This window comes from Trachypithecus francoisi, unplaced genomic scaffold (genome assembly GCF_009764315.1).
Source record: "Trachypithecus francoisi isolate TF-2019V2 unplaced genomic scaffold, Tfra_2.0 Lachesis_group1, whole genome shotgun sequence".
Classification (NCBI taxonomy): domain Eukaryota; kingdom Metazoa; phylum Chordata; class Mammalia; order Primates; family Cercopithecidae; genus Trachypithecus; species Trachypithecus francoisi.
In genome coordinates, this window is record NW_022681454.1 from 159,682,188 (window position 1) to 159,698,911 (window position 16,724).

Consider the following 16,724-nt stretch of genomic DNA (forward strand, 5'->3'; position numbering starts at 1 on the left):
TAGTTATTGTACAGTCAATGCATACTCATCATGAAAAAGCTAAATACAGAAATAAGGTTAGATTTTGAAGGGGATAGTATGAGGATATGTTTCCTTCAGTTTGCAATTGCTTTCATTGCTATTTCTTGCTCTTGGCTTTAGAGACAGGAGAGTAAAGTCTCTTTATGCATTGTTGTATTAAGAAAGAATATGATCCCTTAGAGCTCTGGCACTCTACTACTATAAGACATCTTCATTCATTGCCAGATCACGTAGCCACAAGCGGCGTGGGAAAGGAAGGTAGAGCTGCTCGACATTGGGATTGAACAGGTTTCTGGACACTGCTTCCAAAAGACAAATCCTTTGTCTTTATGATGGTTTCCAAGCCTTTCAAGCATTAAGGCATTTTAAAGGACACCTAGTAGCTAATGCTACTTGCCTGTCTTATAATCCTTTGTATTCCATATACTGTGAGAACAACAGAAGTCCACATGGGGAGGAGAATGGCTATTATTACAACACTTCATCTTCCTATTAACCCAATAATTAGCAGTTTGTTTGGAAGGAGGTGATTTCTAAGGTATATGAGTGGTAGCGTATTTTCTCGAGTCTTAAATGATTGATCATATTTTCTCTCTTTTGGGGTCTCCTTTTTCTGTGATTCTCATTTTCTAAATGCATTGTCCTCCACTTTACCCTACTCATAGGATTACTTTCCCTTCTTATTACTAAGATGCTTAATTTAGCTATTCTTTTGTCTTTGTCTGCTTTTTGTCTTAATTTAGTTTTTCTATAATCCCATGATCTTTTGCTTATAACTACTTCGTATTTAGACCAACTATTGGCCCTAATATTCTCTCAGTAAATCTTCCTTAACTATGTCATGTAACATAGTGAAATTTTTAAAAGTATAACATAAATTGATAATCTAAAAATAAAAGGATTTTGAGGATTAGAATCTATCGTTATGTAAAAGTGTTGCCTATTCCCACAGGAACATATGTACAACCTATGTTCCCAAATAACTAAGTGTTTCTACTTTTAATAACAAACAATACTTGTAAAGAATGTACATATCTATGGATACGCATTTATGTGGAGGCTGTAGGGTGGAAGGCCAGTTTCAACATGCATGGAGTTTGAATGCATTGTTTTAAACACTTGCTTCATTTAATTTAGCATTAAAATGAATTAAAGCTTCTTTTCAATTACTTAAATCATAGTTACTTATATTTTGAGAGAATTCTCCCGGATTCCGAATAGAATCTATTTTATATAGCTGCTTTTGTATATATGATTCATGGCCAAAATATATTGCCAAGATACAAAAAAAAATGCATTTAGCTATTCCTTTTAATTTATTGATGGATCTGTTTATTCATCTACCCAGCAGACACTCCCTCATTTAGTGAATGGTAGCCAGGGTCATTCAACAGCCCAAGCCAGAACTGTGGGGAACATTGTTGCCTCCTTCCTCCCTCTGCTTCTCTCCTGATACTCAATGAGTTCCTGGGTTATTACTATTATTTTTGCCTCTTTTTTTTTTTTTTTTTTTTTTTGAGACGGAATCTCACTCTGTCACCAGGCTGGAGTGTAGTGGTGCGTTCTCGGCTCACTGCAAGCTCCATCTCCCGGGTTCAAGAAATTCTTATGCCTCAGGCTCCCAAGTAGCTGGGATTACAGGTGTGTGCCACTATACCCAGCTAAATTTTGTATTTTTAGTAGAGACGAGGTTTCACTATGTTGGCCAGTATGGTCTTGATCTCTTGACCTCATGGTCCACCCTCCTCGGCCTCCCAAAGTACTGGGATTACAGGCGTGAGCCACCGCACCTGGCCTATTTTTGCCACTTTGCATCTCACATTCCTGTAGTGAATCCCTTGTCTAGGTGGCATCCTCTCTTTTCTGAACTACTTGCAGGCCTCCCGTTGGCCTCTTGCCTTTATTTTTATATCCTATCTGTTCTGCAGCTATGCTGCTTGTTGTCTGGGCTGCATACTGGATGAGAAAAGCTTCCTGGAGTTGATATTCATGCTTCATTTTAAAGGATGGTTTGGGCTTGGCTATGCAGTTATAACAGAAATGTGTTTTAAAATGTTCTAGTAATTTATCTCTTTTAATATTTGCTTATTTTAACATGATTTTAAATCAAAATTGTATTTATGATATTTAAAATGAAAAGGAATTATGGATTTATGAATTGTTTAAATTAACCAACTAAGTTGATTCAACATATTTTTATTTCTTTCTTTGCCCTAAAGATTCCTTTTTTTTTTTTTTTTTTTCGAGATGGCATATTGCTCTGTCACCCAGGTTGAAGTGCAGTGATGCAATATCGGATTACTGCAACCTTCGCCTCCTGGGTTCAAGTGATTCCTGCCTCAGCCTCCCAAGAAGCTGGGATTAAAAGTACCTGCCACCACTATGTCTGGCTAGTTTTTGTATTATTAGTAGAGACGGGGTTTCATCATGTTGGCCAGGCTGGTCTCGAACTCCTGACCTCAGGTGATCACCTCGCCTTGGCCCAAAATTCTGAGACTACAGGCATGAGCCACTGTGCCCGGCCAAGTTTATCTGTTTCGTTGGAGACTTACCTAATACAAATTATTGTGTGTCTACTTATGTCATCATTACCCTTAGTAAAATTATAAATGTGTTCCTGCAGAATATGGAGAAGGGGAAGTTTTCAACCTTTGAGATATGATGGGAACTACAGACATTAGACAGCAAAAATATTTGCAGATCTATATGGAGTCGGCTATGAAAGTAACCATGTAGACCGGGCACAGTGGCTCACGCCTGTAATCCTAACACTTTGGGAGGCGGGCGGATCACGAGGTCAGGAGATCCAGAGCATCTTGGCTAACACGGTGAAACCCTGTCTCTACTAAAAATACAAAAAAATTTGCCAGGCGTCGTGGCGGGCGCCTGTAGGCCCAGCTACTTGGGAGGCTGAGGCAGGAGAATGGTGTGAACCCGGGAGGCGGAGCTTGCAGTGAGCCGAGATCGCACCACTACACTCCAGCCTGGGCGACAGAGCGAGACTCTGTCTCAAAACAAAAACAAAAACAAAAACAAAACAAAACAAAACAAAAAAGGTAGCCATGTAACTAAAAGAATTAGAGTTTATTACAATAATTCCTAACAACACACAATCTAAGTGGTGTTTCCACAACTCAAACACAATTTTGTATGCTAGAAGGAACATACATATGGATTACCTAATTTAAAAGTGAGATGATTCACATGATAAAAGGTTTTATAAGTTTAACTTCTCAGTTGTTTTGTTTTAAATTTCTTGTTATTAGAGCATTGGTATGCCTCTTTATATAAATCGTTCTTTATGCTTTTACTTTCCCTAATATTATTGCAGAAGTAGTTGTATTGCACACAAGTTATTACTCTCACAAGAAACACTATTATGAAGTTTATATTATCGTGATAGCCATTTTACAGAAGAGAAAACTGGCGTAAAGCTTTTGAGCTTTGCATGTGATAATGTAATTAACAAGTGAAGTGACAATGACAGCATTTAAACATGTCATCTTGACCAGAAGCAGTGGCTTACGCCTTTAACCCCAGCACTTTGAGAGGTCGAGGCAGGCGGACCACCTGAGGTCAGGAGTTCGAGACCAGCCTGTCCAACATGGGGAAACTCCATCTCTTCTAAAAATACAAAAATTAGCTGGGAGTGTTGGTGCACGCCTGTAATCCCAACTATTCTTGAGGCTGAGGCAAGAGAATCACTTGAACCTGGGAGGTGGAGGTTGCAGTGAGCTGAGATTGAGCCACTGCATCCCAGGCTGGGTGACAAATTGAGACTCTTTCCCCAAAATAAAATAAAAAAAACCTTATGTCATCTCATCCACCCACCTTGCTGTCAATGAACAGTCTAAGCATTTGGACTTAGTAGTGTCCACTTTTTTTTTTTTTTGCTAATTTTCCTTTAGTTTTTTAAATAATAAAGTTTAACTTTTATCTCTGAGAATAAATCAACAAATTCTGAAACATGTAGTAGGGGTTAGCTAGCCTGAGACAATCACGTTTATTGAAGAAAATTCACATGTAATTACCACAACTTGAATGAACATGTTTCTACTTCTTGCATTATAATCAAACACCGTATTATCGACTTATTAATTTTTAGTGTATGTTGTATTTTGTTTAGCATGCATTTGTCTTCTTAATCAGAACAGTATTGTATGCATACATTTATGGATTAAGTATATGTAATTTATTTAATTGCACTTGAAGAAATTCAATACTGGCATTCTCTGTGGCTTAGTGGGGTTTTAAATTATTACAGAATTTATTTTTAAACTGCTGCTAATTATAGGTTTTTTTTTTTTATAGAAACACACTCAACTCCCAAATAATTGTTTAGCATTTAACTGATCCTACTTAGAAGCACATTGTTTGCATTAATGAAATCTTAATACATTTTCATTTTTCTAAGACTTCTTTTAACCTTACATTTATCAAGTGCCTTGGATGATTTATAGAACAGTGCTGATTTATGTATTCTTGACCTTGAGCTTTTTAATTTTGTCCTAAAGTTGCTTTTGTCTCTGTGTTCATCAGACTAAACATTACTTACTCCTACTTTAAATTTATTGTGTTGTACAAACATAACACCTATTTTTCTGAATAAATATTTATAGCATATCTATTTTTAGAGCTCTATGCTTTGTTTTCATATTCACTATCTTTCTTTATTTAACACAAGCTATACAGATCCGTTTATAATTTATTAAGAAGTTGATGAGATGAGAGTTCACCTGCTGGTAGCTAAGGCCTTGTAATATGATAATAGCTCCGTTTTGATTGCAGTGTCCTTCAGAGGGAAGGAACTGTTCTTTCAAATTGTTGAGTGAAGGTTATAAAGAGGACTGGCTGCAGTGGAGGAATTATTCTTAAGTTAAGGATACTTCAAGCAGCCTAGGTTCATGGCACATAGCGTGTCTTGCAAGAGCAACAGAGAAGCCCATTGTAGGATGGTACTGACAACTGGCCTTGGATGAACACAGATCCTCATGCTGTGCAGCTAATAATTTGCTTCTTCAAATGACTGAAAATTGGTTCCAGGGAATTAGACAAGCACAAATTGCTTTTTTTTTTTTTTTTTTTTTTTTAGCAATTTCTATTTAACCTCAACTGAGAAAAGTAAATAAATGTTTACATCTCTCTGGAAAATTTGAACTTTCCATGATGTTTATATTTTTTTTCTTATTTTGAAAAAAAAGTTTATTGTGTTTGACATTTTGATATTATCTTTGCTGACTACTCATTAGTTATTACTTAATATTTTAAAAATTTGATATGGTATTCACTTGAACTTAGCCTCAATTTAAATCAAATATATTAGTGAAATGTTTCATGTGGTCCCAGACCCATGTCATCCAGGTGTCACTGGCCTGAATCTGAACATGGGTGTGCTTTAGAGTGGCTACTGGCTCCTTGGAAATGAATAAGAAAGGTTTCCATGAAGAAGAATTTTATGAATGTCACATTATTTATCTTATAATCTTATTTGGTGATTTGCCATAGGGATGCCATTAAATATATTGGAATTCCAGTAAGGGACATAAAAAGAAACTTACTTAGAAAGGAAACATCTTCTATAAAATACAAACATTTAGTCTTGCCTAATACTAAAAAAACCCTTCAAGGCTTTTTTTATGATATTCATGTATTTTATGCAAATTAACCAATGATCTTATATTTTTTTCCTTTCAGCATGTGGAGAAACCCTACAAGAATCCAATGGCAACCTTTCCTCTCCAGGATTTCCCAATGGCTACCCTTCTTACACACACTGCATCTGGAGAGTTTCTGTGACCCCAGGGGAGAAGGTAGTTTATACTGTCAAGCCCACTATTTTACTCTCATATAAGTACAAAGGTTCATCATCCTTCAAACTTAAATTTGCTTTTTTCCTTTATTCTTGTTTGATTTTTCAAATAGACTAAAAAGTTTAGAAAATTCATAATGGGAATTTCTTAAACTCCAGGAATTTTTTTGAAATATATAATTTAAAAATTTTTAATGCAATAGGAGGGTTGAAATAATACATATTATATTCTCAGACACAAATGAAATTGTGGTAAAAATCAGTATCAAAAAGATGCTTAGAAAAATCCCCATATATTTTAAAATTTAAAAACATATATCTAGATGTCCAGTTCAACCAGGAAAAATTATAATGAAAATTGTAAACTATTTTCAACTATAATATCAGAAAAATACTGAATACCAACCCTGTAAAACGCAAATAGAGTAGTACTTAGTTGAAAGAAAATTCACAGACTTAAATACTTACATTAGGAAATATGAAATTCAGACCCCAAACTAATGAGCCTAGACGACCATATGAAGAGGTTAGAAAAAGAGCAATAAAATAAAAGATATTTTAAAAGTAAATAGTAAAAGATAAATTTAATGACATGAAAACAACATATGATAGGCAGTATGAACAAAGTTGATAGTTCGAATTGATTTAAAAAAAAGAAAAAAGGAAATGGGTCAGGCGAGGTGGCTCACGCCTATAATCCCAGCACTTTGGGAGGCTAAGGTGGGCGGATCACTCGAGGTCAGGAATTCGAGACCAGCCAGGCCAACATGGCGAAATGCCATCTCTACTGAAAATACAAAAATTAGCTTGGCGTGGTGGCGCACAGCTGTAATCCCAGCTATTCAAGGGGCTGAGGCAGGAGAATCACTTGAACCCGAACGGGGAGGGTGCAGTGAGCTGAAATCCCACCACTGCTCTCCAGCCTGGGTAACAGAACAAGACTCTGTCAAAAACAAAAGCAAGGCCGGGCGCGGTGGCTCACGCCTGTAATTCCAACACTTTGGGAGGCCGAGGCGGGTGGATGACCTGAGGTCAGGAGTTTGAGACCAGCCTGGCCAACATGGTGAAGCCCCGTCTCTACAAAAAATACAAAAATTAGCTGGGCGTGTTAGCACGCGCCTGTAATCCCAGCTTCTCAGAGGCCGAGGCAGGAGAATCGCTTGAACCCAGTAGGCGGAGGTTGTGGTGAGCCTAGATCGTGCTATTGCACTCCAGCCTGGACGATAAGAGTGAAACTCTGTCTCAAAAACAAACAAACAAAAAAATAGACAAGAACAAACCCCAAGGAAATAGATGAAAACATGTTTGATAAAGAAAGATGAAGGATAATAGAGAAAACACAATTATCTAACATTTGGGAAAAAAATTTAAAAGATTATTAGAACCATACAGTCTTTAGACAACAAAATGAGAATAAAAGAATCTTTTGAACATTACATCAATAACTTAAAAACAATGAATAAAATGGGAAAATTTCTTTAAAATTTTACAACTAAGTTCTTATTCAAGAAGAAATTAAAAAGTATTTACAATAACAAAGACATGGAATCAAGCTAGATGCCCATTGATGGTGGATTGGATAAAGAAAATATGGTACATATACACCATGGAATTTTATGCAACCACAAAAAAGAATGAACTCATGTCATTGTAGCAACATAGATGGAGTTAAAGGCCATAATCCTAAATGAATCAATGCAGGGATGGAAATTTAAATACCACAAAGTCTCATTTATAAGTAGGAGCTAGGCCGGGCGCGGTGGCTCAAGCCTGTAATCCCAGCACTTTGGGAGGCCGAGACGGGCGGATCACGAGGTCAGGAGATCGAGACCATCCTGGCTAACACGGTGAAACCCCGTCTCTACTAAAAATACAAAAAACTAGCCGGGCGAGGTGGCGGGCGCCTGTAGTCCCAGCTACTCCGGAGGCTGAGGCAGGAGAATGGCGTAAACCCGGGAGGCGGAGCTTGCAGTGAGCTGAGATCCGGCCACTGCACTCCAGCCCGGGCGAAAGAGCAAGACTCCGTCTCAAAAAAAAAAAAAAAAAAAAAAAAATAGTAGGAGCTAAACATTGAGCACCCATAGACACAAACATGGGAATAAAAGACACTGAAGACTACTAGGTGGGGGAGCCTGGAAAGGGGGAATGGGTTGAAAAACGACCTATGGGTAGTTTGTACTTTGTCTTTGTTTCTTATTTGCCTGGAAGAACTTAAGTTCTCTCATTAGCTGTGGTGGTAATGCAATTGCATTTTTTTTTTTTTTAAGTTTGATGTTCTTGATGATAACTGAATGGTATGAGGAGATAATCATGCATATGGAGTTGTCCAGATTTTTATAATATTCACAGTGGAAACTCTGAATGAAACACTTATGTAATATAAATAATTTTTAGAAGCAAAAAGTTACAACTGACTTGGAATACATGAATGCATGCATAGTTCTTGATATAGTTATTTTTAATTTAAAAAGTATAAGTCTGTTGTAATATGGTTATAGGTGTTGATCAATTTTTATTTAAGTTCTTTTAATAAGAGTCAGAAAATATATTATGAAGGTCATTCTTACAAAATCACTGGTGTGAACTTCAAAAGATACAAATTTTGAGAACAAATTTAAAGTATACATGATTTTAAAAAGAAAACCTCATAGAATATGAAACATTTGGGAACAAGATTAATCAAATTAAATTGTTTCATAACAGCAAGTTAATATCTTGGAAAAGCATTTCTCCTGTCCAATTCCCAAACTCTCACCATTAGCATTCAGAGTTAATTTATTTTTCTTATATGTGCGATTATCTATAAAACCATATTTCCAAAAATGTTGTAAATAGGAAGAAAAAATCTATCATCTTATCTATTATTTTTCTTAATATTATTTATGATGATTAGCCAATAAATTAGAGTGTTATAAGAATCTAGTGAGCAATTTTAACTCATTTTAGTCCTTGTTTATTTATTATTTTCTTATTTTCTTTCTCCTAATATTTGGTTTCATTCTGCTGGGAATTTAACTCATTAATTTCAAGCATCTTTTATTTTCCAAAGCAAACACTGAAGGCTGTAATTTTCCCCTCAGAACTACTCTACCTAAATTCTACCAGCTTAAAATAGAGAATTTGTTATGTTTCAATGCTACTTTTTTCTGTTACTATTATTTTTCTTAACCCACATATTTTTTTCAGTAATGTGTTCTTTTTCTTTGCAAACATTGTTTTATCAATCATCCTTTTCTTATTTATCTCTCCTTGAGTCACCTTTAGGTAAAGCGCTATCCTTGTGTGTCAGTTTTTGCAATAGCTTCAGGCTGACAGGACCTTCAGAGTGACTAGTATTCATAAGACTAATCTTTGCTTTAAAAATATGTTTTGTGCAATGGCTGGGTGCATTCATCTTAATTGTGATGCTCATATATTCTGTATATTGTTGTTTTGTCTGTTTGATTTATCAGATATTTACAAATATTTGTCACTATGGTAAATTTGTTCATTGCTCTTTATAGCCTTGTTAATTTTTGTTTTATATGTGTTTATGCTATATCAATTTATACTCATGTTTACAATATTTTAACCTCTGATGTATTCAACTATTATCACTGTATAATTAATTTCTTTATTTCTAGAGATGGTTCAGGTTAACACTCTATTTTGTCTATTATTAATAAAGCTGTACTTTATTATATTATAAAGTTCTATAATTCTGTTTTTGATTAATATATTTGTCAGGTATATCTTTGTTCTGCTCTAGACATCTAAACATTCAATCATTTCCAACCTTTTGTTTCAGGTATCCAATTCAGTTTATTTTTATTTAATCACTGGATGACAGGTTTTGTCTTTAATTACAGTGCTTATTGTAGCTCTATTTATTGTGACTATTGGTGTGTTTTAGACAGTATACAGTCCAGTTTATTTTTTGTGTAATCCATGATGGCAGGTTTTGTCTTTAGTCAGAATGCTTACTGCAGTTCTATTTATTGTGACTATTGGTGTGTTTTTATTTCTTATTTGAATTTTAATACATCCCTTTTTTTTTTGTTCTCCCCCTTTGCCTTCTTATGCATTGAATTACGTTTTGTTTTTTTCTCATTTCACATTTTTCTCTCTACTGGTTTGAAAGTTTTAACCATATATTCTATCATTTAGTACTCTCTACCAGCTTTCTTTCTTAATCAAGTTATATTTCATGTGTATCTTTAGCCTCTTCCCAATTCAAGAAAGGATCTTATCCCAATTCAAAAAAGGATCTTAAAACATATAAGATTATTCCCTTTTTATAAGATATTCTTTTGCATGTTTGTTGATACCCTTTTTTAATCACACAAATGAGATACTGTTGCCTTTTGCACTTTACATTAGTTTTACATGTGCAAATACTATCATGAATTTTTATTATTTATTGTGGTAAAATAAACTACAATATTATTGTGGTAAAAACTACATAGCATAAAATTTACCATCTTATCCATTTTTAGGTGTACAGTTCAGTATGTTAAGTATATTCACATTGTTGTGAAACAGATCTCCAGAGCTTTTTCATCTTGCAAAACTGCAACTCTATAGTGGTTAAACCAAACAAATCCTTTTTCCCTCCATCCCTTTGCACCTGGCAGTCATCATTCTACTTTCTGTTTCTGTGAATTTGAGAAACCTCATGATTCGAATCATAGATCTGTCCCTTTGTGACTGGATTATCTCACTTAGCATAATGCCCTCAAGGTTCATCCATGTGACATGATTTATTTTTTAAGCCTGAATAATATTCCACTGCATGAATATACCACATTTTCTTTATCCTTTCATTCATTGGTAGACATTCAGGTTGCTTCTACCTCTTGGCTATTGTGAATAGTGCTGATATGAATGATATGAACCGGGGATGGCAAATATCTCTCAGAGACCCTGTTTTCAATTATTTTGATTATCTATCCAGAAGTGAGGTTGCTGGATCATACAATAGTTCTATGTTTAATTTTTTGAATAACCTTTATACTCTTTTCCATAGTCATTGCATTATTTCAAAGTCCTCGCTAAGAGTGCAAAAGGGTTCCAATTTCTTTCCATCCTCACCAACATCTGCTGTTTTCTGTTGATTTGATAGTAGCCATCCTACTGGGTGTCAGGTAATATCTCATTATGATTTTGACTTGAATTTTTCTGATGACTAGTGCACATCTTCTAGTGATAACTTGGGCATCTTTTGTATGCTTAATAGCCATTTGTATATCGCCTTTGTAGAAATGTTTATTCAAGTCTTTTGCCTATGTTTAAATCAGATTCTTTGATTTTGTCTTTCAACTGTAGAAGTTTTTATATATTCTGGTTCTTAAGCACTTGTTAGAGATATGATTTGCACATATTTCCTCCTCTTTCACAGGTTGTATTTTCACTCTGTTGATTGTATCCTCTGATGAATACAAGTTATAAATTTGATGTCATACTACTTGTCTACTTTTAGTTTTATTGCCTGTGCATTTGGCGTCATAGCCAAGAAATCATGGCCATATGTAATGACATGAAGTTTTTACCCTATGTTTTCTTCTATGAATTCTATAGTTTTACAGTCTTATATTTAGGTCTTTAATCAATGTTGTGTTAATCTTTTAATGGTGTAAGATAGGGTCAAACTCCATTCTTGTACATGTGGATGTCCAGTTTCTTCAACACCATTTGTTAAAGATGTACTAAATGTTTTTATTCAGCATATCTGCTCACGTTTCTGACCTCCATTATTGCTTATTTTGCTCCTGCCTATAGCTTACATTATAGATTTTTTTAAAATTAACATTTTTGTTTATTCTGTTTGAAAATGTGGATGTTTTTACTTGAATTTATAAAAATATAGTTTCACTGGATATAGTTGGCTGCACATTTTCCTTCGTTGTAAATAAAGCTTGCAAAAATAACTTCATTTCAAACATTTTGATGTACAATTTTGCACATTAAAGTTATCAAAAGAGATTTAACGAGCACTAAAAATTTAATAAGTTAATACCCATATAAAATGAATGAACAAAGAATTACTCATAAAATGAAGCTGCTTAAGATGATTTCTCAAGGCAGTTTTCCCAAATTCTTGGATACTTCTCATGTAGTAAAATGTATCTTAAACGTATTATAAATCAATGTGAAGTCTATTCATTTATTTTTTAAACAAGTAAAATTCTGAAAGGCACATCTCATGCAATCCAAAAAAACAGAAATATATACAGCTCATTGTATGAATATAAACACATGACTGTTATATAAATAAGTTAAATCAAGCTGTATCATTTATAAATTTTATAAATTATGGCAACTGCAAGTTTTGTTTTTTTTGTTTATTTTTTTTTTTGAGATGGAGCCTTGCTCTGTCACCAAGGCTGGAATGTAATGGCATGATCTCAGCTCACTGCAACTTTCACTTCTCAGTTCAAGCAATTCTTGTGCCTTAGCCTTCTGAGTAGCTGGAATTACAGGTGTGCACCACCTCACGTGGCTAATTTTTGTGTTTTTAGTAAGGACAAGGTTTCGCCATGTTGTCCAGGCTGGTCTTGAACTTCTGAGCTCAAGCGATCCACCTGCCTCGGCCTCCCAAAGTTCTGGGCTTACAGGCATGAGCCACCATTCCTGGCCTTACATTCTTTTGATTCCAATAATATGAGAGTATTTCAATGTTATAAAATATGTTAATTTGAAAAGTAATAGGTTAAAATTTAACAAAAACCTGTCTCGAAATTTCCACAAATACTGAATGAATTAGAATTCATTGTATGTTTGATGATAAAGAATTGAATAATTAGAAGTAGAAGGAATTTTAAAAAAACACAATAAATAGAAAAAACCTAGTGTTTCTTGAGTGCCTACACTATACTAGGTGCTGTGCCAAGCTTCTGTAATCTTCTCAGCACCCTACTGAAGTTAGTACTCGAATTATCTTCATATTACAAAGAAATTGAAGTTGAGAAAGGCTTGAGTAACCTATCTAACGTCACACAAGTGGCATCTGACATTTGGCAGAGCTAGTTTATTAATTTTTTCTTTAGTTATAGAGAATGTGTTTTCTTTTCTCTAAAATCAAAATAACCAACTCAAAATTGCTTAATTTAATACTAGAGGTATTCAAATAAAAACAAATACATTAAAATATAACATATTTTAGAAAACTAGAAACTTTGGTGTGGGACTAAAATAAATGGAATAACACATCATGAACTGAAATGTAAAAGTGTAGTATTATAAATTATCAGTTCTTGTTAAATTAACATATAATAATTCCAAATTAAATTCCAATAGATTTTTGTTTTGTACCAGACCAAATTTTTCTAGAGTTTATCTTAAAAATAAAATAGTTGGCAAATTCACAGACAATGGTAATGTGGGGGAGTGGATTGCACTATCAGAAAAACATTATGAAGCCTCAGTAATTCAAATTCTGTGGCAATGTCAAAAAAGTCTTCTGTATAAATGGACAACCTGAAAAGACCAGAATTATGCCTGAGGGCATAGAAGACTTCTGTCATATACTTATAAGGATCATTTTTCAAATAAATTGGGAAAATGGATTTTCTCAGTAAATAATACTTAAATCATTTTAAAGGATATATGAAAAATTAAACAACTTTTACTTCATATTGCATATTTTTCTAAAGAAAACAGTGCTTTATTTTCTTTCTGAAAAAGGTATGTTGAATACATGAGTTAAAAATAAGAAAATTTAGAATAACTCATTCAGATTACCCACATAAAATTGTTTTTATAAAAATACAAAAAGTAGAAATAAAAATGGAAACGGAGACTATTATAACACATAAGGATGAGGGACCATTGGGTCATTCATATGTAAAGAGCTGTTATAAACTGATAACTAAAGATTCACCCCACAGCAGAAAATGATTGAGAAAGTAGAAAATTCAGTGAAGTATCAGTGCAAGTAGATATTCAATTAATATATCAAGTTCTTTAATCTTATTCTTTATCAGACAAATGCTATTTGAACTAACAATAATTTGGCATGTTTCACCTGTCATATTGGTAAAGATGGAATTGAATGTTAACATCAAGTGATCATAAAGATATGCAACCTCTCAAAGTAGAAATTACAATAACCTTTCAGAAGGACATTGAGAAATTTGTATTACACTTTACAAAATGTACCTGCACTTTTGCCCAGATATGTATCCTAGAACAATTATCTGAGTGTGTGCAAAGGTAGCTGATTATTATAATAGTGAAAACTGGAAACAAAATAAATTTTGAAAACTTAAAGGAAACTCTGATTTGAGAAAATGTTTACAATATATTATGAAATATTTAAGGCAAATCAAAAGGTAGTGGCATGAGAAGTTCTGTATTTTAAATTATGTACATTAGAGACAAATTTATGGAAGAATATATAACAAAATGATGCTTATCTCTATTTGCTCAGTTTGCAAATAGTTTTTATGCTTCTTTGTTCCTTTAAAAAATTATCTGCAATAAGCATATGTTATTTGGGGCAAGAGAAAAATATTCTCTTTAATAAATATGGTCATTGTTCAACAATAATGTAAATGTACTTAGTGTGCAGAACTGTACACATAAATGTGGTTAAAATGGTAACTTTTACATGGTGCACACATATTATACCACAGTTTAAAAATAAGGGTTTCAGTTCACATGCATATCTTTCTCAGATTGAGCCTTCCAAGGTACAGAGGGATTTCTGTTCAATCTAAGGCTATTCTTCATGTCGCGTGGTTCATGCTGGCAACAATCCAGAACGTGCAGCTAAGAGGGTAGCTGTGTTGAACTGATAGAAGGGCACAGTATTGATTCGTGCATCCCTTAAAATTGACTAACCTTTGAACAAGGCCAGTCAATACTATGTCTTGAATAGACTTAATATTTTCTATTTTCCTGTACAACCCATTTAAAAGCTATTGATTATTTTTTGCAGATATTTCTTTGTAATCACTCATCTATGATTTACACATACGGAGTCAATTCAGAAGAGTATATTTATATTGCCAAAGACATTGCTTCAATTTAGCAATTACTGCATAAATACATTCTTATTCCATTAAAATAGATGTATCTTTTGATGTGTGAAATAAATTCTTGCTATTATAAACTTATAACCTAGTAATATAATGGTTCAACTTTGAAGAATAACTGAAAAAAGAAAATACAATTTATCACGGACTTTAGGAAAGCTCAGATCTTGTTGGAAGATCCATGCATGACTGAAGAGATGGTAGCATTCCATAAAGATTTTGAGTGACATGAAGAATTTCAAGGAACAAGGAAGGGGAAAGTAGAATCCACGTAGAATTATGTTCACTTTGAGTAAAGGAATGGGAATAGAGCTGAGATTAGAATACTTTGTCAGAGCACAATAGCAAGAAGTTAGGGATGAGTGGGACGAAGCTTATGTGCTTGAGATAATGAAAGACGAGGCAGCAAAGTTGGGTTATTACTAGAGTCATTGATTCCAAAACCCTGATGGGAAGCAAACTCTATTGAGATTACCGTGGCCATAAAGTGTAGGATGAAATGGAGAAGAGTAAAATTAAAAGCCAAAGTACATCTTGTGAAACTATTACATTATATTCAGAAAAGAAGTACAGCCAGCATTGATGGCGAAAGAGGAAAAAGATGGGATATTATAGAATATCATCCATGGAATTTGACAATTAACTAGATGTAGGGGTGCAGTGGGAATTTAGGAAAAACAAGTCTTAGTCCATTAATGCCACTATAACAAAGCACCTCAGACTGGGTAATTTACGGACAATAGAGATTTATTTCCCACTCACAGAGGTAGAGGCTGAGAAGCCCAAGGTCAAGGTGTCTGTAGATTAAGGTATCTGGTTAGTTCTCACTTTCTGCTGCTTCTTGCATTTCCACTTGGCTGAAGAGTTGGAAGGGACAAAGGGATAAAAGGATGAACTTGTTTCCTCAAGCCCTTTTATAAGGGCACTCATCTCATTTCTAAGGGCAGAGCCCTCCTGGCTTAATCAGCTTCCAGTGGCCTCTTCTTAACACCATCACTTTAGGATTTAATTTCTAACATATGAATTTTGGAGGGACATACACATTCAAACCATAGGGAGAGGTATAAACAATGTTCTGATGAATAGCAAGTGATGATTCATCAAAATTTCAAAGTCAGATGTTATCACATAGGTTTAAGCAGAAAAAAATATTTTAATAGAATAATTTGACTCCTGGTTTCCACCTGTCATCAAACTGATGTTTGTATGTTTCAGAGCATAGATAGAATAAGAAAAAGGAATAATACTTTATTTTATGTATTTTTTCAGGGTTTATATTGTGAGGAATGTCTGAATATATACCATGAAATAGTAATATGTAAGAATCTCAATAGTGTTTTGGGATTACCTGAGCATTTTTCTGCACATCATTCAACTAAAGTCTTGCGAGTTAATTCTGGTGAGATAAGCCTGATATGGTGACCTCCTGTTTACAGCAGTAAGATTCATTCAACCTCAGAATGTTTAAGTAAACCAGCAAACTTAGAAGTTAGAACTTGAACCCAGGTCTTCTGACTCCCAATCAAGAATAGCTTCTGGATGTAGAAAAAGTTGTATTTTTTTTCCTATAACATGATACAATTTCAGAGCTGAACAAAACCTTAATGATCAGTTATTTCAGAGACTGGAAAACATTTCTGGAAATAACATACAGTAAAATACTTATTTTGCAGGCTATACAGGATATGTCACAAATACTGATTTCTAATACTGTAGCATTGAAACAGACATAAACAACGTGTGGTAAAGAAATGGTTCCGGGCCGGGCGCGGTGGCTCAAGCCTGTAATCCCAGCACTTTGGGAGGCCGAGACGGGCGGATCACGAGGTCAGGAGATCGAGACCATCCTGGCTAACACTGTGAAACTCCGTCTCTACTAA

The 16,724-nt window shown here is 34.3% G+C and overlaps 1 protein-coding gene across 2 annotated transcripts in view; it reads left to right on the forward strand.

Moving 5' to 3' along the window:
* The window catches only part of TLL1 (tolloid like 1), a 239,696-nt gene that overhangs the window by 148,450 nt on the left and 74,522 nt on the right, over nt 1-16,724 (forward strand). Inside the window, exons 9-10 of one of the 2 annotated variants that reach the window (XM_033215622.1) lie at nt 5,716-5,831; nt 11,208-11,736. In XM_033215622.1, coding sequence (XP_033071513.1) covers nt 5,716-5,831; nt 11,208-11,228 — 137 coding nt within the window. In that variant the 3' untranslated portion in view covers nt 11,229-11,736. Of the gene's footprint in view, nt 1-5,715; nt 5,832-11,207; nt 11,737-16,724 lie in introns of those variants that run through there. The other variant, XM_033215624.1, reaches the window with a different exon arrangement.